At 44.5% G+C, this 24,637-nt stretch overlaps 1 protein-coding gene across 3 annotated transcripts in view; it reads right to left on the reverse strand.

The window, feature by feature from the left end:
• The window catches only part of LOC143961241 (complement C3-like), a 649,911-nt gene that overhangs the window by 549,351 nt on the left and 75,923 nt on the right, over positions 1 to 24,637 (reverse strand). For all 3 annotated transcript variants that reach the window (XM_077470478.1, XM_077470476.1, XM_077470477.1), the window contains one exon: positions 11,275 to 11,377. In XM_077470478.1, coding sequence (XP_077326604.1) covers positions 11,275 to 11,377 — 103 coding nt within the window. The remainder of the gene's footprint in view (positions 1 to 11,274; positions 11,378 to 24,637) is intronic.

The following is a 24,637-nucleotide window of genomic DNA, read 5'->3' on the forward strand; positions in this document are numbered from 1 at the left end:
TTCCAAGCTATCAGCAGGATCATTGAGGAGGAAGAGGATAGTCAGTCAGCATAACAGGATAGTCACTCAGCATCAGCATAGGCAGTTTTGAAGGGATGTGACATTTAAAAAAAAAATATTCACTTATATCAGCTTCAGGTGCTTGGTAGCTGGTGGTGACCCAAGACTGATTCATCTTTATGAAGGTCAGTCAATCAACCGAGTCGGTGGACAGGCGCACCCTGTGATCGGTTACAAAGCCTCCAGCAGCACTGAATGTGCATTCCGAAAGAACGCTGGATGCAGGACAGGCCAGTAGCACAATTGCATACTGTGCAAGCTCTGGCTGGCCAGTGATCCATCCTCAAGACCCAGTAAGCCAGAGGATTTTCGGTGGGAAAGGTGTCCAAGTCTGATCTTGCCCCTAGGTATTCCTGTACCATGTAAATCAGACGCTGGCGATGGTTGCTGGAACCGATCATACCTTGAGGCTGCGGACTAAAAAATTGTCTGAACGCATCTGTCAGATGGCCACCTTCTCCACTGCTCCTTCTGTGACTGACCAAAGCCTCAGCAGAACTTTGTCCAGGACCAGGAGTTTGTAACCTCCCAGTCTCTGGGAATGCGTTGCAAAGACCTTTCTGCAAGGCCTCCCGGAGATGTCTCATCCTCTGCTCCCTCTGTGATGGAAAGAAGGTCCTCAACCTTACCCTTGTCAAGGAGAGTGGCCAGCCAGTAATGGTCCCTCTCCTTGATCCGCTGAATACGAGGATCCTTCCCCAGGCTTTGCAGGATCAGGGAGGCCATGCAGCGTAGGTTAGCTGAGGCATTCGGTCTGGAATCCTCTGGGTCACTAAGGACAACATGATCCGCAGCCACCTCCTCCCAGACACGTAGAAGTCCACGGGTTTCTTGAGACTGTAATCCACTCTACCAAGTCTTCGGCATGATGCGGCACAACACGTCCAGCTGACGAAAATAAGGACATGCGTGTTCCATGGCCACGTGCTGATAACGATGCACCGCATCCATGACCAGCACCATTGTCTCTAGACACAGTGCCTGCTTTCCCTATTTTATTGGCTTATGACTGTCTCTCCTTGTTGGCCTTCCAGACATAGTAATGGCCTGCAGGGAAATGGGAAAAACAGCAATTGGGTAGTGTATATTGTGCTGGAGGCATACAACACACACTGTAAAGGCGGCAGATGCCTGTATTAGAGAACACCAGCAAAAAAGGGTAGACACTGGTGTATACTGTGCTGGAGGCACGCAACATCCACTAACTCCTGCAGATGCCTGTATTAGAGAACACCAGCAATAAAGGGTAGCTACAGGTGTATACTGTGCTGGAGGCACACAACACCCACTAACTCCTGCAGATGCCTGTATTAGAGAACACCAGCAATAAAGGGTAGATCCTGGTGTATACTGTGCTGTGCTGGAGGCACACAACACCCACTAACTCCTGCAGATGCCTGTATTAGAGAACACCAGCAATAAAGATTAGATACAGGTGTATACTGTGCTGTGCTGGAGGCACACAACACCCACTAACTCCTGCAGATGCCTATATTAGAGAACACCAGCAATAAAGGGTAAATACAGGTGTATACTGTGCTGGAGGCACACAACACCCACCAACTCCTGCAGATGCCTGTATTAGAGAACACCAGCAATAAAGGGTAGATACAGGTGTATACTGTGCTGTGCTGGAGGCACACAACACCCACTAACTCCTGCAGATGCCTGTATTAGAGAACACCAGCAATAAAGGGTAGATACAAGTGTATACTGTGCTGGAGGAACACAACACTCACTCTCTTGGCTCTCTTCGATGCCGGTGCTGTGATTGGCAAAGCGGGCGGGGGTCACAGTGCATGCTTGGCCAATCATGAGCCAGCAATGCACTGCGATAGCGCAGTGCATTGTGGGGCGTGAGCGCCACATGAATTTGGCACGAACGGCCCATAACGTTCCGTATTCGCAGAACGGGCGAACAGCCGGTGTTCGAGTCGAACATGCGTTCGACTCGAACACCAAGCTCATCCCTACTTGCCACTAAGAAGGGATGGCTTCTATCTTCCACCAATGTGTGTTTGGAACCTTACAAGTGGCCTGGATTCTTCAAGTTTACGTGGTCAATGGACATCCATTGGAGCAAAGTATGGCAATAAAGGGAAAGAGGTATATAGTGTAATACTGCAAAGTTTATTTAAAAAATCCCAAATTATTACACTGAAATCAAAATCTTTAAAATTGTGCAGAAAAAAAAGTCGCCTTGGCGTACAAACAGCCTTCACAGATTTTGCTTAGCTTAATGCATTTTGCCCCTCCCACTGGGCATCATAAGAAGCTTATGGAGCCCATGATTGGCTGTCTTTTATACTTTAAGTTCCACCTACTACACCCAATGACTCCCACTAGTCCTACTGTGCCGTGGCACAGTAGTAATTTCCATCACTTCTGGTTTCCACTGAAACCGGAAGTGACGTGGCGCCAAAACCGTAAGCAGCCGCCAGAACCAGAAGTGATGCAATCTCATCCCTCCACATTTAAAGATCACCATGGACTCACTTCCTGTATGAACAGGAAGTGCTCAAACACCATTTAGTGCTAAAAATAAAGAATTACACTTTCTCTTGGTACTTATAATGTTAACCGAATACTTTTTTTTGAAATGTCACATCCCTTCAAGACTACCTATGCTGATGCTGAGTGACTGTCCTGTTATGTTGACTAACTATCCTCTTCCTCTTCAATGATCCTGCTGATATCTTGGAAGAACATTTCTGGTTCTGGGTGATGCCACCAGCCCAATTTTTCAGCCCCTGTTTACCAGGGGCGTGTAGTTACAATTTTTGATGCAATGCTTTTCAGCATGGCTCATTCCTGCACTCCAACTACAGTATATGGGAGAGGTTGCAGTGTCATGGCACCAGCGCCAGTGCCTAAGGCCCAATTTTTCAGCCCCTGTTTAACAGGGGCATGTAATTACAATTCTTGATATAATCGTTCACAGCAGGGCGCTCCAGCGCCCACCAAGAGTCACTTTGAGGGCTTACAGTGTTCTGGCAACACCAACACCTTAGGCCCCCATTTCTGCACAGCATATAGGGCAGGCCCCTACTTTCAAACATCCAATTTACAAGCGTCTCCTACTTGCAAATGGAAGGAGACAATGGGAAGTGAGATGAAAAAAGTCGAAAGGCAAAAAAAAAATATACAGGGGTGATAACCCTTCCCTATGTTTTCCAAAAAGCTGAAAAAAAGATTTTTTGACTGGAGCTACACTTTAACAATTTACCAGTTCAAGGGGGGCGTGGCTTGCGCACTGAAGAAGATGGCTGCTTAAGCCTAGAGCTCTCCACATCCGGCCGTTTAACAGCAAAAAACAGGCAGGTATTTTCCTCTAAAAACATACCTAAATACTCTGCAGTACTCCTGGGACAGTAGGGGCAATAATGTCTTGCAAAAGAGGACAAGAAAGGGGACCAAAAAAGCTGTCATCATTTACATTTAAACAGAGCAGTGAGCTGACTAAAATCCAAGATGGCGCTGCCGGAGCTGTGAGTAAAAATAATAAAACTCACACACTGATAGCCATCCACCTGAAATGGATGAGGAATTATCATCCTCATATTCTAATGGCTCCTCTCAACTCCCCAACATCTCAGGGACCCGCAAAATTGCAGATGAAGCTGGATTCATCTTGTCAGGCAGCTGATACTGTGAACACAGCTCTGCATATTGATAATGCTATGTCCTCATTACAGACATCTATAGCTGCTTTCCCAACATCAGGTCAGCCAGTACTAGATACCACAATGAAAGAAATGCTTGTGTCATTACAATCATCTATTATATCTAATCTATCCTCCATGATTCATAAATTCTCTCTTGATATGAAACATATGGATGGTAGACTGCAATAGGTTGAAAACAAAATGGAGGAATGCACTGAAACAGTGAATGAGCTAGTGGATGCATGTACAGAACAAAAAGATGATTCCATGTGGGTCAAGATGAAACTGGCAGATCTCGAGGACCACTCACGTCGAAACAACATTAAAATGAGAGGAATACCAGAGTCAGTTGTACCTATGGACTTACGTAACTATGCAAATACACTATTTTCTACATTATTGCCAGAATTATCGCCGATTGAACTTACAATCGATCGTATTCATAGAATTCCCAAACCAAAACATCTAGAAGAATCAATTCCCAGAGATGTTATTCTGCGAATTCATTTTTATCAAGCTAAAGAGCAAATTCTCTTCAAAGCGAGGGAGCTAACTACTCTGCCATCACCATACTCAGATATACAATTATTCGCCGATCTCTCGCAATTTACACTACAAATGAGAAGACAGCTCAAAACTGTAACAAAGGGATTATCTAATCATAAGATCACATACAAATGGAGACATCCAGCCACTATCTTGACCACTTACAAAGGGAAACATTTTGCTATATCTACCATTGAAGATGGCATGCAATTACTCCAAACATGGGGTATTATAGTTGATCTTCCACAAAACACCCCTGCCTTGAAGAAAAAACCTAATTTGCTCCACTTTGGACAAAAAACGTGAACAAAATAGAATTAAATACAAATGAACTACTCCTGCCTGTTAAATGCATTACTGACATATACGGTCTGGTTTGATGCTCAATACCTTACTATTTGAACTTCACCCCCTATCTTGGTCAGCATTCCTTTGAGTTTCTTTACTCTTATTTTTTATTACCTCCTTTTTTTTATTTTATTTTTATTAATTAATTTTTTTTTTTTCCTCTTGCAATATATATTGCCAAATTACTACTAATAGAGTAATAACTTGTTTTTTGATAGGTTTGAAAAAAAAATCTACATTGTTGTGTGCATGATTTAATAGTAACTGTGAACTGATCATATAACAAATACTTAGATATTTAGTTTAAGCGTTATAGAAACTAGAAAATATTCTTTTAGGAATATATAGAATTATAGTAATATCTAGATTTGATATATATTAACTAGATGCTGACGCACCTATTGTGGCGGGAGGCCGTCATATGACGGCCTCCCGTTTAAACAAGGTATGCGCGTGATCGGGCGCGCGCATCCCTGTTTCTTCGGTGGCGGCGTGTCACAAAGACACCGCTTGCCACCGAAGGGGGTGAACAGCCATTGGTTATGGCTGTTTACCACGTGATCGGCCGTGATGAAGTCACGGCTGATCACACCCCGGCTGTGCAAGGCGCATGCGCGTGATCGCGAGCGCGCTGCGCGTGCACATCAGTGGCGGCGTGTTTCCCGGGAACACTGATCGTCACCGACGCTGGTAAACAGCCATTGGCTTCTTCTTCTTCTCCTTCTTCTCCTGGAGATGTTGACTCAACGCTCTCTCCGGCCACAATGCCAGGGACGCGCTGCGCGGCCACTTATATAGGGACAAGGGGCGGTGTCACATGGCTTTATGTCACATGGGTTGGTCACATGGGTTGATGTCACATGGGGACTGTGACATCGTAAGGAGGCGGGGTCACCATGTGACACCAACCCATGTGACATAAAGCCATGTGACACCGCCCCTTGTCCCTATATAAGTGGCTGCGCAGCGCGTCCCTGGCATTGTGGCCAGAGAGAGCGTCGAGTCAACATCTCCAGGAGAAGAAGAAGAAGAACGGAAGGCGGCGGCGACAGAAGACCGGGCCAACCTGTAAAAGAGCTATAAGAAGGCGCGGTGGCCCGGCAGAAGAACCGAAGAGGGGGACAAGACCCCCGAAGTCGGGAGAAGAGGCCGCGGTGAGGAAGAAAGCCGGACTCCTCCGCTAGCAAAAGAGCTACAAGAAGATAGCGGAGGAGTCCGGCGAGAAGACCCCCGAAGACGGAAGACCCCCGGAGCTGTGCAATAAAGTATTTTATCTCGTGTGTTGTGGGTTTTTTTTGTACTTTTATTTTACAGGTGAATGGGTAGGGGTACATTGTACTCCATACTCATTCACATAGGGTGGGGGGCCGGTATCCGGGGGCCCCCTTATTAAAGGGGGCTCCCGGATTCCGATAAGCCCCCCGCCCGCAGACCCCGACAACCAACGGCCAGGGTTGTTGGGAAGAGGCCCTTGTCCTCATCAACATGGGGACAAGGTGCTTGAGGGTGGGGGGGCCGCGCGGCCCCCCCTTCCCCAAGGCACCCCCCATGTTGAGGGCACGCGGCCTGGTACGGCTAAGGAGGGGGGGCGCTCGCTCCCCTTTCCTGGCCGGCCGGGTAGCGTGCTCGGACAAGGGTCTGCTGTGGACTTAGGGGGGACCCCACGCCGATTTTTTTCGGCGTTGGGGGTTCCCCTTTAAGTCCATACCAGGCGGCGGGGCCCGCGATGTCTCCTTCGCGGGCCCCGCCTACCTGGAGACGCGCTCGAAATGAGCGGACTTTCCTCCGCGTGTGTGGGCGAGTCCGTTCATTTCGAAAGTACGGCGGACTTAGTACGGCGGACTTAGTACGGCGGACTTAGTACGGCGGACTTAGTACGGCGGACTTAGTACGGCGGACTTAGTACGGCGGACTTAGTCCGCTGAAAAAGTGCCGTGTGTGGGCAAGTAGCCCGTTCGAAAATTCCGACGGACAGTTTGGCGGACGTCCGCCAGACTAAGTACGTCGGACAGACGGCTACGTGTGTACGCAGCTTTAATTGTGACATATGTGTTCAAGAGACATTTTGCTAAAGATGCATCTCCCAAATGTCAACATAAACATGTTACTCATATTTTTCAAACAAAATTCTCCAAAAAAACAAAGAGGGGCGTTAATAGCTATTAGAGATGCTATTACATTTCAATTACATAATTGTATCACTGACCCTGAAGGTCGCTATATTTTTTTGATTTGTACCATTAACAATATTCAACACACCCTTGTATCTATTTATGCTCCGAATATGAGGCAAATGCATTTCATAAAAAAAACGATAGAGGAGGCGAAGAAAGTTCAAAAAGGACAATGATATGGATTCTTCTGCTAAGTCCAAACGCTATGCTTCTCCCCTTGATAAGTTCATAACTTCTAATGACTTATTTGATGTGTGGAGATGTGGACATGCTAATGAAAGGGATTACACATATTTGTCACCACGGCACAATACCTACTCCAGAATTGACTTATTCTTGACAGATAAATGGCTGCTTGACAAGATTTCATCCTCCCATATACATACGGCCACGTGCTCAGATCACACTCCCATTAGCATGTCTATAACAACCACATCATCCCAACCAAATTCATATATATGGAGAGCTAATAACTATATTCTCCAAAATGAAAATTACTCCACAACACTCCAACAACACCTTACTGAATTATTTTCAATTAATTTGACGTCTATATCTGACCCAATGATATTATGGAATGCTCATAAAGCTGTTATGAGAGGGGTGTTTATGCAATTAGGTTCTAAAGCTAAAAGAAAGAGAACTCAGAGAATGGATGAACTTACTAAGGAGATAGCCAAAACTGAGGAACACAATAAAAATGATCCTTCTCCTTTCATTAAAACACAAATTTTCCAGTTACGTAATGAATTAAGAACCTTACTTCTAGAGACACATGAGAAATCCTATAAAAAATTCAAAGCTACCACTTATGCAACAGGGAACAAATCAGGGAAAACAATGGCATTACGCATTAAAGGTTATCGATCTAAGACTAAAATTACATTCCTCTACCATCCTCACACTAATGAAAAATTGCTTAAGCCTTCTTCTATACTATGTGACATTTATAATTTAGCAGCCAATTCTTCATCGTTTCCCAATGAAATGCTGAATGCTCTTGTTGTAACTCTTCCAAAACCAGATAAGGAACCATCTTCACCTAAAAATTTTAAACCAATTTCCTTACTCAATTTAGATGTTAAAATTTATGCGAAACTTATAGCCAAAAGACTAGATAGTTTGTTACCCTCTCTTATCCATAGAGATCAATCGGGTTTCACCAAAGGAAGACAAGCATCGGATGCTACTAGAAGAATGATAAATATAATACATCATGTAGAACTCAAATGTAGAACCAAATCGCCATCCCTGTTTCTGTCGCTTGACGCTGAAAAAGCGTTTGATAGAGTTCATTGGGGATACCTGTCATCTGTTCTGACTAAATTTGGCTTAACAGGTCAAATCAACAAAGCAATATTAGCCCTGTATTCTGTCCCCTCGACTCGAGTGTATACTACGGATTCTTTATCACCTCCATTCCCAATAACAAATGGTACACGACAAGGATGCCCCTTATCCCCCCTAATTTTTAACCTTGTTATTGAACCCCTAGCTGAGAGTATTAGGTCCAACAAAAAAATTCTAGGAGTTACCATTGCTGAACAAGAACATAAAATCAACCTTTTTGCAGATGATGTTGTTCTTATGATTACTGATCCTGTGAAATCCTTACCGTAAATTAAGGAAACACTAAATATGTTCAGCAAAGTTTCTTATTACAGGCTTAACTCAAATAAATCTTGTATATTGAACTTGGGGATAGATGAAAATACTACTAAACATCTTAAATTAAAATTCCCTTATACATGGACTGAAAGTACAATTAAATATTTGGGTATTCAATTATCAAATTCATGTAAAACACTGTTCCAATATAATTATATTCCACTTCGTAATGCATTACAAGAAAATCTCACTAAACTAGCATCCCATGAATTTTCATGGATGGGACGTTTGGCAGCATTTAAAATGCTTCACCTTCCACAAATTTTATACTTTTTAAGAACTCTCCCGATTCCAATTCCGTTAAAATATTTCCAATCCCTTCAGACTCTGTTTTCTAGATTCATCTGGCAGGGTAAAAAAATCTAGATGTGCTCAAACTTAGTCAAGCTGGGGGAACAGGGTATGTGGATTTCCAAGATTATTATTTAGCCTTGGTTCTTACACAGTCTAAGGAATGGTTTCTATCTCCACCATCTACAATTTGGGGGAAGATGGAAACTGCTAAGATCCTAGGAAATAATCTATCAATATGGATTCCTTCCATGGCACTTGGAGCCAAGATACCTTCTCGCATCTCCCCAACAATATTAGCGACACTTAAATCCTGGGTTTGATTTCTGCATCTAACTTCCTCACACCCTCTTCTTACCAAAGTCCAAATTCCGCTAAATACTCTACATAATTTCATGAAGACAACCTCATTTACACCATGGATAGAGAAGGGAATTAAATATCTATCTGATCTATTTGGTAATGGGGTGATCACACCATTTCCTACACTTCAAAAGAAATTTCAGTTGCCAAATTCAGATTTATTCCTCCACATCCGAACTAAGAATTGCATTTCCAACCTCCCATCATGGACCTATAATGTTCCCCAATCGGCTTGGTCTTTCCTTAAGATCCCCATACATCAACAAAAAGGGATCTCTCTTTTCTATAATCTTCTTCAACAAAAAAGTGTGTTTACAAAGACTATCCCTTTAATTAGATGGGAAGAAAACTTAGGATACACCTATACAGTTGACCAATGGGAAAAAGCTTGTAACACCACATATAAAGCCACATGCTGCTCTACATTATGGGAAGTATCCATTAAATTGACTCAACGCTGGTATCTTACTCCTGAGAAAATATCTAAATTCAACTGCACATTTGACGACAAATGTTGGAGATTGTGCGGCAAAAAAGGTGATATGTTGCATACATTTTGGACATGCCCTAAACTTGGGAAGTATTGGGAACAAATCTTTCAAGTTATGTCTGAAATTACCAAAACAGTCATTCCTCCAAATCCCTCACTGGCTCTATTATCCATTGATCTTGATCGATATCCTATCCAGTTTAGAAATGTGTTTACACATATTTTGCTGTCAGCCAGGATTAGTATAACGAGGAACTGGAAAAATCCTGATCCTCCTTCCATAAAAGAAGTGATAGATTAGACTCAAACTCATTACATTTATGAATCAATTCTAGCTCTTCGGCCTCACAAAAAAGAACATACTCATAAAATATGGCAGCCATGGTTAAAATGGGCTAGTCCCCAAAACATTGCACGAGTTCTTTGTTCCTAGATAACTTGAATTAAAAACTTACTTACCCCGCTCTAATATTTTAATCTTTGTTTTGTATCTATTAAATGACAGGTTACTATTACTGTCCTGAACACAGTTTAGCACCCATAGGGGTGTTCGGGAATATATTTATGTTCATCATCTTTGAATTACTTAAATTGGCAGTATATAAATATATGAAGATAATATTTATATTACTTTTGTGTATTGTCTCCACAATGGATGTATTAATAACCTCCTGATCGTTATCTTTATTATCCCGATTATAATTGAGATATATTAATATGGTTTTCTTTATATTATATTTTTTATTATTTTTGGATACTATTATCTATGTATCTAAATACTGTAACTGATCTGTTATTTAGTCATAATTTCTGTCATTTGTCTTGATAAAAATTTAAACTTTAATAAAAACTATTGATTAAAAAAAAAAATTTACCAATTTTACCAATTTTTACATTCATTAGCAGCAATATAGGCCGATATGAGTCCGATAAAAGAGAGTCTTCACCTTTTTTTGGAACACAACTATAATGACTTCATAATTAGATTCAGGAAGAAGACCAGTTTTTAATGGATTAGGGTCCAAAAGTGACACAGCCTGCACCAAATTCATGTACCTGTCTAGGCAAAAACCAGCCTAAATATTTATCAGGCTCTAGCCAATCCCTGGAGAGGAGAGTCCAATAAGGGTCTGGAATGGAGATAAATAATCTGAGACACTGAAGAGCAGGATTCCTTTTCCCCAGGAGGGTTCCAGAGATGCAGGACTGCATCTACTAAGCAGCCCGCGGACCATATAGCTGCTCTAGCAGGTCCTCAGAAGCCTCAGGAGTAAATATCCCATCACAGCCCCTAGACTGCTTATTGGAGCAAGTGCGAATGGACTGTTGTATGGGTTACTGGTGAACTCTGTACTGTTTGGCAAATAGCCATTAAACAGTCAGCGACCAATATGGGGTAGTGCTAAATACTTAAATTTGACACACGCTACGCCAGTTTTAGAATGCATGCAAGACACTTTCACTAAATTTGTCTGCACTAGGTCTTTAAAAGAAATCAGATGACATTCTTAATTTTCCCACTCATCTGAAAATCAGCAACCATAATAGGTGAAGTAAAATGTGCATGTGGTATTTTAGTGACCATTCATTCTTCTGAATAATGAATTAAACTTCAAAAGGTTTATTGCATTATTTTTATATATTTTGAATTTAATATAGAAAGCAATACCTGAATCTTTTGTAAAGAATCTGTTATACTCTTGTCAGAATAATCACTTTTTACTCCAAAAAGTACAAAGGCTGTACCCTCCACTGGTCTCCTGTAGAGATAACTAAGAAAGAGAGAAAAAAAAATCACTAGAACACACACATCTCCTGTACAGATCTCCCCCAACACTGGGGACACTGGATGTAAGGAGGGGCTCCGCTGGGGACGCCTGATGTAAGGAGGGGCTCCGCTGGGGACGCCTGATGTAAGGAGGGGCTCCGCTGGGGACGCCTGATGTAAGGAGGGGCTCCGCTGGGGACGCCTGATGTAAGGAGGGGCTCCGCTGGGGACGCCTGATGTAAGGAGGGGCTCCGCTGGGGACGCCTGATGTAAGGAGGGGCTCCGCTGGGGACGCCTGATGTAAGGAGGGGCTCCGCTGGGGACGCCTGATGTAAGGAGGGGCTCCGCTGGGGACGCCTGATGTAAGGAGGGGCTCCGCTGGGGAGGCCTGATGTAAGGAGGGGCTCCGCTGGGGAGGCCTGATGTAAGGAGGGGCTCCGCTGGGGAGGCCTGATGTAAGGAGGGGCTCCGCTGGGGAGGCCTGATGTAAGGAGGGGCTCCGCTGGGGAGGCCTGATGTAAGGAGGGGCTCCGCTGGGGAGGCCTGATGTAAGGAGGGGCTCCGCTGGGGAGGCCTGATGTAAGGAGGGGCTCCGCTGGGGAGGCCTGATGTAAGGAGGGGTTCTGCTGGGGACACCTGATGTAAGGAGGGGCTTCACTGGGGACCCTGGATGTAAGGAGGGGCTCTGTTGGGGACATTAGCTTGTAAGGAGGGGCTCTGCTGGGGTCACCTGATGCAAGGACGGACTCTGCTGGGGGCACCTGATGGTATCTGGTGGCAGGTGACACGCTCAGGGGTCCCACTTATTCTGGTGAGTTGAATGATTTCATTCTATATTACAATGTAATAATAGTAATAATGTGCTTCAATCATCCTGACACCACAACTATGGTGCTGGGATGATTTAAGCGCTGGGAGTATCTTTATCTGCTGATTTGTTAAATAATCACTAGAATACACACATCTCCTGTACAGATCTCCCCATCACTAGATCACACATGACTGGTTTGTGTATGCCTCCATGTTTATGTTAAGGGCTAGTTTACACTTGCTTCAAAACATGGCTTTGGACACGCTTTGGTAAAGCTCTCTGAATGCCAGTCAAAGCCCATGTCACTAAATAAAATGGTTAGCTTACAGTCCTATATTCACCTTATTTTTATTGGTGCTTTGATGAGGCTTTGATGGGGTTTCGATGAGGCTTTGGTGGGGCATCAATTGGGCTTCGGTGGGGCTTCAGTGCGGCTTCAAGAGAGCTTTGCCCTAGACTTCTATGGAGGTTTTGAAGGCGCTTTGAAGAACCACTAAAGTTGCATTGGGTATAATTTTTGAAGCAAAGCAAAACAAAAGCAAGGTGTAAACAGGACTCTAAGCTAACCATTTTATTTAGTGACAGGAGCTTTGGCTGGTATTCAGAGAGCGTTAAAGCCTGTCCAAAGCCTTGTTTTGAAGCAAGTGTAAACTAGCCCTATGTGTGTTGAAGCCGAAGCAAACGTAAATGAGCCCTAATAAAGACATAAAAGAATGTTACTAGGTAAAATTAAACAATGTGTTGTGCTGCTGGATACAAATATTAAATCCACTTATGAAAAATAAAAATACAACAAATATAGTGATTGTGAAATCAATCAAATCCTTGTGATTTATAGCATTGCCTAAGTATTCCTATATGGCAATATACAATCGTCACAATGCTGTCCAAACGGGATGTCCAGTAGTGTGTAAAAAAATGACACGTACTTTAACCACTTAAGGACCGCCGTATTGCCAATGTACGTCAACACAATGGCACAGGCAGGCACAAGCACGTACATGTACGTGCCTGCCTTCCAGCGGGTGGGGGTCCGATCGGACCCCCTCCCGCTGGATACGGCGGTCCGTTTCCCTCCGGGAGCGTTCCGTGATGAGGGGATGGCCGTTGGTTTTCAGCCACCCCCTCTGGATCGCTCCTGGCCAATGAGAAGCTTCCTCCCACTGTGTATTGTTTACACAGGAAGGAGGAAGTGATGTCATTCTCCTCGGGGCGGTCTTTTTGACCGGACTACGAGGAGAAGACACAAAGTAAGTGTGCACCAACACTACACTGACATGTAGGTACACACAGGCACACAAACCCCCCCCCCCCCCCCGATCGCCCCCCCCCCCCAGTCACAGTGTCACTGATTGCAGTGATCATTTCTTTACTGATCACTGCATTCAGTGTCAGTTGTGACAGTAAAAACTGTCAGGACAGTTAGTGTTAGGTCCAGGGTAGCCCCCTATCACCCCCCAATAAAGATTTAACCCCCTGATTGCCCCTAGAGTTAACCCTTTCACCCCCTTTTGCCAGTGTCACTAAGCGATCATTTTTCTGATCGCTGCATGTGTCGCTAGGTAGCTAGTTATTTTTTTAGGTTCACCGCCAGGTTTTTATATCGCTAGGTACCCCGATATACTACCCAATAATGGTTTTAACCCCCGATTGCCACTAGTTAACCCTTTCACCCCCTTTTGCCAGTGTCACTAAGCGATCGTTTTTCTGATCGCTGCATTAGTGTCGCTACTGTCGCTAGGTAGCTAGTTATTTTTTTAGGTTCACCGCCAGGTTTTTATAGCGCTAGGTACCCCGATATACTACCCAATAATGGTTTTAACCCCCTGATTGCCGCTAGTTAACCCTTTCACCCCCTTTTGCCAGTGTCACTAAGCGATCATTTTTCTGATCGCTGCATCAGTGTCGCTAGTGTCGCTAGGTAGCTAGTTATTTTTTTAGGTTCACCGCCAGGTTTTTATAGCGCTAGGTACCCCGATATACTACCCAATAATGGTTTTAACCCCCTGATTGCTGCTAGTTAACCCTTTCACCCCCTTTTGCCAGTGTCACTAAGCGATCCTTTTTCTGATCGCTGCATTAGTGTCGCTAGTGTCACTAGGTAGCTAGTTATTTTTTTAGGTTCACCGCCAGGTTTTTATAGCGCTAGGTACCCCGATATACTACCCAATTATGGTTTTAACCCCCTGATTGCCGCTAGTTAACCCTTTCACCCCCTTTTGCCAGTGTCACTAAGCGATCATTTTTCTGATCGCTGCATTAGTGTCGCTAGGTAGCTAGTTATTTTTTTAGGTTCACCGCCAGGTTTTTATAGCGCTAGGTACCCCCATATACTACCCAATTGCCCCTAGTTAACCCTTTCACCAGCGATCTCAGTATAAGTGTCACTGGTGACGCTGGTTAGCCAGTTAGTTATTTAGGTTCCCCGTCAGGTTTTTATATAGCGCCAGGGACCCCCATATACTACCTAAAAAATTTGAACCCCCTGATTGCCCCTAGTTAACCCTTTCACCACTGATCACCGTATAAGTGTTACGGGTGACTCTGGTTAGTTTGTTTTTTATAGCATCAGGGCACCCACCATTTATTACCCAATAAAGGTTTAACCCCCTGATCACCCGGCGGGTGATATCAATTAGGTTTTAGGGTCAGGGTCTGCGTCGCTCCAGGCAGCGCTAGGTTAGTGCCAGTACCGCTAACACCCACGCGCAAAGCATAAACCTCCCGTAGTGGTATAGAATCTGAACAGATCAATATCTGATCTGATCAGATCTATACTAGCGTCCCCAGCAGTTTAGGGTTCCAAAAAAACGCATTGTTAGCGGGATCAGCCCAGATACCTGCTAGCACCTGCGTTTTGCCCCTCTGCCCAGCCCACCCAAGTGCAGTATCGATCGATCACTGTCACTTACAAAACACTAAACACATAACTGCAGCGATCGCAGAGTCAGGCCTGATCCCTGCGATCGCTAACAGTTTTTTTGGTAGCATTTTATATTTAAATCCGGAAGGCAGTGCTTGGTTTTCGGGGGCCCGTACGTGGCTAGGCTCCCAAAAAGTCCCCCACATGTGGTATCCCCGTACTCGGGAGAAGCAGCAGAATTTATTTTGGGGTGTAATTTGACTTATGCCCATAGCATGTGTGAGCAATATATCATTTAGTGACAACTTTGTGCAAAAAAAAAAAAGTTTGTAATATTCCCGCAACTTGTGGCAAAATATAAAATATTCCATGGACTCAACATGCCTCTCAGTAAATAGCTTGGGGTGTCTACTTTCCAAAATGGGGTCATTTTGGGGGGTTTTGTGCTATTTTGGCATTTTATGGCCTTCGAAACTGTGATAGGTAGTGAGGAGTAAAATCAAAAATTTACACCCTTAGAAATCCTGAAGGTGGTGATTGGTTTTCGGGGTGCCGTGCGCGACTAGACTCCCAAAAAGTCCCACACATGTGGTATCCCCATACTCGGGAGAAGTGATGGAATATATTTTGGGGTGCAATTCCACATATAACCATGGCATGTGTGAGCAATATATCATTTAGTGATTTTTTATTTTTTTTGTCATTATTCAATCCCTTGGGACAAAAAAAAAATTAATATTCAATGGTCTCAACATGGCCCTCAGCAAATAGCTTGGGGTGTCTACTTTCCAAAATGGGGTCATTTGGGGGGGTTTTGTGCCATCTTGGCATTTTATGGCCTTCAAAACTGTGATAGGTAGTGAGGAGTAAAATAAAAAAATGTATGCCCTTAGAAATCCTGAAGGCGGTGCTTGGATTCCGGGGTCCCGTACGCGACTAGGCTCCCAAAAAGTCCCACACATGTGGTATCCCTGTACTCAGGAGAAGCAGCAGAATGTATTTTGGGGTGTCATTTCACATATGCCCATGGCATGTGTGAGCAATATATCATTTAGTGACAACTTTTTGTAATTTTTTTTTTTTTTGTCATTATTCAATCCCTTAGGACCAAAAAAATAAATATTCAATGGGCTCAACATACCCATCAGCAATTTCCTTGGGGTGTCTACTTTCCAAAATGGGGTCATTTGGGGGGGGGGGGGGGGTTTGTACTGCCCTGCCATTTTAGCACCTCAAGAAATGAGATAGGCAGTCATAAATTAAAAGCTGTGTAAATTCCAGAAAATGTACTCTAGTTTGTAGACGCTATAACTTTTGTGCAAACCAAAAAATATACGCTTATTGACATTTTTTTTACTAAAGACATGTGGCTGAATAAATTTTGCCCTCAATGTATGACTAAAATTTAGTTTATTCGATTTTTCTTATAACAAAAAGAAGAAAATATCTTTTTTTTTCAAAATTTTCGCTCTTTTTCCATTTATATCGCAAAAAATAAAAATCGCAGAGGCAATCAAATACCATCAAAAGAAAGCTCTATTTGTGGGAAGAAAAGGACGCAAATTTCGTTTGGGTGCAATATTGCATGACCACGCAATTACCAGTTAAAGCAGCGCAGTGCGAAATTGGAAAAAGACCTCTGGTCCTTAACCACTTCCCGACCAGCGCACGACGATGTACGTCGACAGAATGGCACGGGCAGGCATATTGGCGTACATGTACGTCCAATATTCGATGCCGCCCTGCCATCGGGAGCGCGCCGCCGGCAGCGCGCTCCCGCGCTGGTCGGGACCCCCGTGAGTCCGGTCGCGGGACCCGCGGACTCGATCGCCGCGGGCATCCCCGCAATCGTCTCACGGAGCGGCCGAATGGAGGAAATGCTGTATAAACAACATTTTTCCATTCTGCCTAGCAACTAGTGACGCTGATCTCTGCTCCATGTGATTGGAGCAGAGATCAGTGTACACTAAATGAAAGCCCAACCCCCCCCACAGTTAGTAACACACCCCTAGGAACACTTAACCCCTACACTGCCACCCACTGGTTAACCCTTTCACTGCCAGTGTCATTTACACAGGAATCACTGCATTTATATAGCAGTGATTACTGTATAAATGACAATGGTCCCAAAAATGTGTCAAAAATGTCCGATGTCGCAGTCACAATAAAAATCGCAGATCGCCGCCATTACTAGTAAAAAAAAAAAAATAATAAAAAATTATTAATAAAAATGCTATAAAACTATCCCTATTTTGTAAACGCTATAACTTTTGCGCAAACCAATCAATAATCGCTTATTGCGATTTTTTTTACCAAAAATATGTAGAAGAATACGTATCGGCCTAAATTGAGGGAAAAAAATGTTTTTTTATATATTTTTGGGGGATATTTATTATAACAAAAAGTAAAAAAATTTTTTTCAAAATTGTCGCTCTATTTTTGTTTATAGCGCAAAAAATAAAAACCGCAGGGGTGATCAAATACCACCAAAAGAAAGCTCTATTTGTGGGAAAAAAGGACGTCAATTTTGTTTGGGAGCCACGTCGCACGACCGCGCAATTGTCAGTTAAAGCGACGCAGTGCCGAATCGCAAAAAGTGGTCTGGTCTTTGACCAGCAAATTGGTCCGGTCTGAAAGTGGTTAAGGTGTTTATTGGTCCGGGGCTGAAGTGGTTAATCTAGTGCTTTAGTGCCAAAAACTATATTGTCCGCACAAAGAAATAGTCCACACACTAACATACTGTAATATTTTTCAAAACAGTTTCAACCTTTACCAAAAATAGGTGTTATGTGCAATTACTGCTGGCAATTGAATCCTCAATCTCAGTGCTGCAAATCCACATAAAAACTTCCAGTGCACCACCATGCAATTGAATGTAAGATGGACCCATAAATCATTCATAAACCCATCCAATAGATCTAAACACGCATTGTCCCCAACTTCAGGAGTGATCATGTATGTGGGGCCATCCTGGGATGGTGCTATAGACTTTTCCCTTCTTATATATCTCAGCTGTGTCCTCTCTCTCTCTCTCTCTCTGTTTTACACAGGTTAAGGTTGTGATGTTTCTGGGAATTTCTGCAGACAGAGCTCAACACCAAATGCAAGACACCATAGTGTAGTATGTAAAAATGAATCTCTTTAATAGCATAAAATTATACTCACAAACATGTATCTGTGTCTTACCTTTTACTGCTGTAGGTTGGCTGGCATCTGTGGTTCCACAAGCTTGTGTTCAGCTCTTGCTGCACTTAGCAGCTATGGGTGTCGCCGGCTTCACCTGATGCTTAATATATCTTTCCTTCATGCTACTTCCTGTCCAGCCTCCCATGCGCCTCTCTATTTAAATTCCACTCAGACCAGTTTATGGTTGCTTGAGCAACACTTCCTGAGTGCCTTCCTAACATGATTTCTGATCTTTTGTGTACCGACTCAGCTAGTTCTCCTGATTACATTGTCTGCTGCTTGCCCTGACCTTGGCTTGCTATCCGGATCTCCTTTTGCTCCCTCCTTCCATCCGTGTCTGACAGTGTCTTCTGGTACTCTCCTCGCGAGCAGGGTGAACCTGGGGGTCTGCACGCAGCTAAGTCCAAAATCTTGTGAGGGGTCCCTGGCAGAATACCGGCTGACCCTTAGATTCCACACCCTGGAGGTTTCTATGTCACCTGCTTGCCTTGCCTGTGGGCTCACACCAGTAGCTTTGTGACAGTATCTTGTATGATGCATCCAAGATAAAGGCATCCAGAATTTGCACTTGCTGCTACTCTTCTTTCTGGTCCATGACGTCACTCCCTACGCGTATCGTCACCAATCACGTGACCTCATCACCAGGAGATGTACATGTTCATACCTGTCATTTATTCCACACTACTGGATATTGTTTGGACAGCACTGAGACTATTGTATATTGCCATATAGGATTACTTAGGCAATGCAGAAGGATTTGATTGATTGCACCATCAATATATTTGTTGTATTTTTATTTTTCACAAGTGGATTTAATACTTCTTTCCAGAAGCTCAACGCGTTGTTTAATTTTACCTAAGGCCTAGTTCACACTGCTCTGACATGGAAGTCAGACGACTTCCGATCCGACTTTGCCCTATGACTTCATGTCCGACTTCAATGCGACTGCAATGAGCGGGATCCAACTTTCATTTGACAATACCAGGCCCTTTAAGTCTGGTATGAATCTTGAAGGGGGAACCCCACGCCACAATAAAAAAAAAAAAAAAAACGTCATGGGACCCCCCCAAAATCCATACCAGATCCTTATCTGAGTATGCAACCCTGCAGGTCAAGAAAGGGGGAGGGAGAAACTGAGCACCCCCCTCCTGGACCATACCAGGACACATGCCCTCAACATGGGGGTGTGCTTCAGGGCAGGGGGGGTCTTTGTGCCCCCACCCTAAAGCAGCTTGTTCTCATATTGATGGGGACAAGGGCCTTTGCAGGCAGGGGGCTTATCGGAGTCTGGAAGCCCCCTTTAACAAGGGAACCGTGCCAGCCTGGAGCCTGCATTCACTATTTCTGCTCCACGGGAAGGTGGGGTTGGCTCCCTGCAGGAGGAAAAGGTGCAGGGGAGCTTCCCTGGTGATTGGCTAGAGCACAGGAGGTACGGGGGCGGTGCCCCTGTGAGATGCATGCAATATTGGAGCCGTGCATTCCAGCACTGGCTGTCAGACTTCAGTCGGATTCGCAGGAACCCTGGAATTTACTTGCAATCCCAGGACGGTCCTGGCGAATCCAGGATGGTTGGGAGGCATGCATATCCAGCAAAGAGACAGACAGCCCCATATCCAGTAAAGAGACAGACAGTCTGCCAGGAAAGGCTGGCTGGGAACAGTGGTCCTTCACCTGCCTGTGCGCACTAGCAGACATCTAGGCGCATGTGTGGGAGCGTGCGTTAGCATGCGTGCACGGTTATCGGTACCAGGTCGGGCTATTTAAACACTGCTCTCACCTCAGACAAGTGCTGCCTGATCTACAGCGTTCCTGTGCCTTATCTATTGACCTGATCTTACCTTGTGTTTACCTGGCTTGACCTGTGACCTTCCCTGCCTGCTGCCTGCCTCTGACCTTCGGCTTGTCCACAACTCCGCATCTGTCTCATCCTCTGGTCCATCCGTGCCTGCCTGTTACCAACCCGGCCTGCTTTGTGACTCCGTCCCTGTCTGCTACACTTGTTCCTGTACTGACCGTCTGGTTTGACCCGGCTTGCCTGACCCTCCTTGAGCACTACCTCCCATGCAACTTACCTGCTTCTGTGTGATCCCTGGTTCCTGCTGGTTCCTGTCTTCTGGTGCTAAGACCTGCTGATCCAGTTACAGCTCCCTGGAGGTTCTTGATCCATCTTCCGCCTGTTGATCCTGCCAGGCACTCGTGCTACCTTGGTCTCCTGTGCCTCCTGTTTCCTCTATCAGGGGCCGCGAGTCAGGGATGCAAGAGAGGTCTCCCACTGCATTCCAGGCTCATCGCTAGGTACGTGACAGTCCCATATCCAGAAAACATACAGACAGCCCCATATCCAGTAAAGGGACAGCTCCATATGAAGTAAATATAGACAGCCCCATTTCCAGCAAAGAGAGAGCCCAAAATCCATCAGAGACAGGCCCATATCCAGCAAAGAAATTGTCCCTTATCACTCAAGAGACAGCCCCATATCCATAAAGAGACAGATCCATATCCAACAAAGACAGGCCCATAGCCAGCAGAAACGGGCCCATCACCCGCAGGGACAGGCCCATAACCAGCAAAGAGACAGGCCCAATTGACAATTGACACACTGTGGTTGAATAACCACAGATTTAACTGCTTGCCGACTGCTGCACGACTATATACGTCAGCAGAATGTCATGGCTATGCAAACCCAAAGAGACATGCTCCATATATCCAGCAAGAGACATTCTCCTTTTATTCAGCAAATAAACATGCCCCATATATTCAGCAAAGAGACAGCCCAATCCAGTTCAGAGACAGCCCAATCCAGTTCAGAGACAGCCCAATCCAGTTCAGAGACAGCCCAATCCAGTTCAGAGACAGCCCAATCCAGTTCAGAGACATCCCAATCCAGTTCAGAGACAGCCCAATCCAGTTCAGAGACAGCCCAATCCAGTTCAGAGACAGCCCAATCCAGTTCAGAGACAGCCCAATCCAGTTCAGAGACAGCCCAATCCAGTTCAGAGACATCCCAATCCAGTTCAGAGACATCCCAATCCAGTTCAGAGACATCCCAATCCAGTTCAGAGACATCCCAATCCAGTTCAGAGACAGCCCAATCCAGTTCAGAGACAGCCCAATCCAGTTCAGAGACAGCCCAATCCAGCTCAGAGACAGCCCAATCCAGCTCAGAGACAGCCCAATCCAGCTCAGAGACAGCCCAATCCAGCTCAGAGACAGCCCAATCCAGCTCAGAGACAGCCCAATCCAGCTCAGAGACAGCCCAATCCAGCTCAGAGACAGCCCAATCCAGCTCAGAGACAGCCCAATCCAGCTCAGAGACAGCCCAATCCAGCTCAGAGACAGCCCAATCCAGCTCAGAGACAGCCCAATCCAGCTCAGAGACAGCCCAATCCAGCTCACAAGAAACATATCCCTTTGTAGTCACCATCTCTGGGACATCATTTTTATCTGGATTTAGATTTTCCAGTCAGACTCTCACCGACCAGTTTTATACTGGCCACTGGACTTTATTTTTGTACACTGTACACTATTGTTGGTTTTGGGATTCTTATCCATTATGTCACATGGTTATTATATGCCTTAGCACTACACATTTTTTGTTTATATTTGTATGGCTTTGTTTGCTTGAGTATCAGCTGCTACCGAAAGTTATTTTCTACATCACCCCCTTTATAGGTTTAGCGCAGTGTTATCTCCCCTTTTTTTGCACACCAATCCAGCTCCGAGGCAGCCCATTCCAGCTCCGAGGCAGCCCATTCCAGCTCCGAGGCAGCCCATTCCAGCTCCGAGGCAGCCCATTCCAGCTCCGAGGCAGCCCATTCCAGCTCCGAGGCAGCCCATTCCAGCTCCGAGGCAGCCCATTCCAGCTCCGAGGCAGCCCAATCCAGCTCCGAGGCAGCCCAATCCAGCTCCGAGGCAGCCCAATCCAGCTCCGAGGCAGCCCAATCCAGCTCCGAGGCAGCCCAATCCAGCTCAGATGAAAATCCAAATAAAACCTGGATCAACCGCTTAGTAGAAAATATCAACAGGGAAGGCTATAGGAGTTATGGCACTATCCCAACTGTGTCAACCTAACACTCTACATATGGTGAGGTGAATCTGGTGCAGTCTACCTGCCAAAAACAAACAGTGCAAAAAGATGAGACTACGTCTACCAAGACAGTCACAATTGACACACTTTGGTTGAATAATAACCACAGATTTAACTGCTTGCCGACTGCTGCACGACTATATACGTCAGCAGAATGTCACGGCAGCATGAAGGGACGTACCTGTACGTTCCCTTTAAATCGCGGCATCATGGGCATGTGCCCGCCGTGGTGACCTCGGGTCCCCCAGACTCGATGACCACTGGGTGCCCACGATCATGTCGCTGAGCTGCAGAATCGGGAGATGCCTATGTAAACAAGGTATTTCCCTGTTCTGCCTAGTGACAGGGTAGTGATCTACTGCTCCCGGTCATTGGGAGCAGTGATCACTATCGTGTCACTTGTAGCCCAGCCCACTCACAGTTAGAATCACTCCCTAGGACACACTTAAACCCTTCCTCGCCCCCTAGTGTTTAACCCCTTCCCTGCCAGTGTCATTTACAGAGTAATCAGTGTATTTTTATAGCACTGATCTCTGTATAAATGGAAATGGTCCAAAATAGCATCAAAAGTGTCTGATGTGTCCACCATAATGTCACAGTCACAATAAAAATCGCAGATCGCCGCCATTACTAATAAATAAAAAAAAATACTATAAATCTATCCCCTATTTTGTAGACGCTATAACTTTTGTGCAAACCTATATCAATATAGGCTTATTTCTATTTTTTTTTTACCAAAAATATGTAGAAGAATACATATTGGCCTAAACTGAGGAAACAATTTGTTTTTTTATATATTTTTTGGGGATATTTATTATAGCAAAAAGTAAAAAATATTGCTTTTTTTTCAAAATTGTCAATCTTTTTTTGTTTATAGCGCAAAAAATAAAAAACGCAGAGCTGATCAAATACCAACAAAAGAAAGCTCTATTTGTTGGAAAAAAGGGCGTCAATTGTCAATTGTTAAAACAACGCAGTGCCGAATCATAAAAAATGGCCCGGTCATTGGGCAGCAAATTTTTTTTCCCTTGGCTGAAGTGGTTAATTAGAAAAAAATAGCACATTACAAAATTAGTAACCATTAAATTCTTCACCAACTACAATTTAAAATAAAGACAACATTGTTTATTGAGGGGATACGCAGCTGCGCAAACACCCATGCATTCAACCAATCACTCTTGTGCAATACTTACTGTATATGGTCATATAAGTATTGCACAAGAGTGATTATTTGAATGTGATCTTTATTTTAAACTACGGTTGGTGAAGGATTTAATGGTTGCTATTTTTGTACTGTGCTATTTTATATTATTAAAGCTGTTTTTTTTTTTCAATCAGAGTGTCCCAATTGTGACTGTCTTGGTAGATGTAGTATCCCCCTTTTGCATTCTGGCACATTCCGCCAGAAAAAAATCCCTGATTACTCCCCAAGGCACCTTAACATGGTATGTATGCTTTCAATTATTTATTCAATGCACAGCAATATATGTGAATAAAAAACAAATCATACATTATAGCACACAGGATTATGTTTTGAATTGTCCGTAGCCCCTTAAAGCGGGGTTCCACCCTAAAGTGGAACTTCCGCTGATCGGAACCCTCCCCCCACTCCGGTGTCACAATTGCCACCTTTCAGGGGAGAGGGGGGTGGAGATACCTGTCAAAGACAGGTATTTACACCCATTTCCGGGGAGTCCATGCCTCTTCCTGTCCTGCCGCGCTGTCTGCTGGGACACACACGGGTCCCAGAGACAGCGCGGACAATTCCTATTGCGCTGCGCGACTCGCACATGCACAGTAGGGAACCGGGAAGTGAAGCCGTTTCGCTTCACTTCCTGATTCCCTCACCTAGAATGGTGGCGGCAGCAGCCGAGAGCCGAGCGATCGATCGGCCTCGGCTGCCGGCATCGCTGGAACCCGGGACAAGTGAGTGTCCATTTATTAAAAGTCAGCAGCTGTAGTATTTATAGCTGCTGGCTTTTAATATTTTTTTGTAGGTGGAATCCCTCTTTAAATACTGCCATATTTATGAACTGCGGACTGCACCACCACTTACTTCGCTGGGCAGAACTTTAATCTCAAAGATACGTCTAGGCCATGTTTTAGGATGAAATGCATAATTGGAGGAGCTTGTGTCCAGCAGGATGTTTGTTGCACATTGACATTTGACAATAAAGTTTCATCCAATTAAAGAAAAGTTTAGGTAATGGGGGGGGGGGGGGGGCTACAGTTATATATTGGTTATGATAATGGAGAATCTGGTAACCATTAGCTATCTCAATGGAAATAGTAGTAAATATAGAATGTTTTTTAGATC

The sequence above is a fragment of the Lithobates pipiens genome, unplaced genomic scaffold (assembly GCF_037356315.1).
Source record: "Lithobates pipiens isolate NorthernLeopardFrog02 unplaced genomic scaffold, aLitPip1_a1.2 Scaffold_8, whole genome shotgun sequence".
Taxonomy (NCBI): Eukaryota; Metazoa; Chordata; class Amphibia; order Anura; family Ranidae; genus Lithobates; species Lithobates pipiens.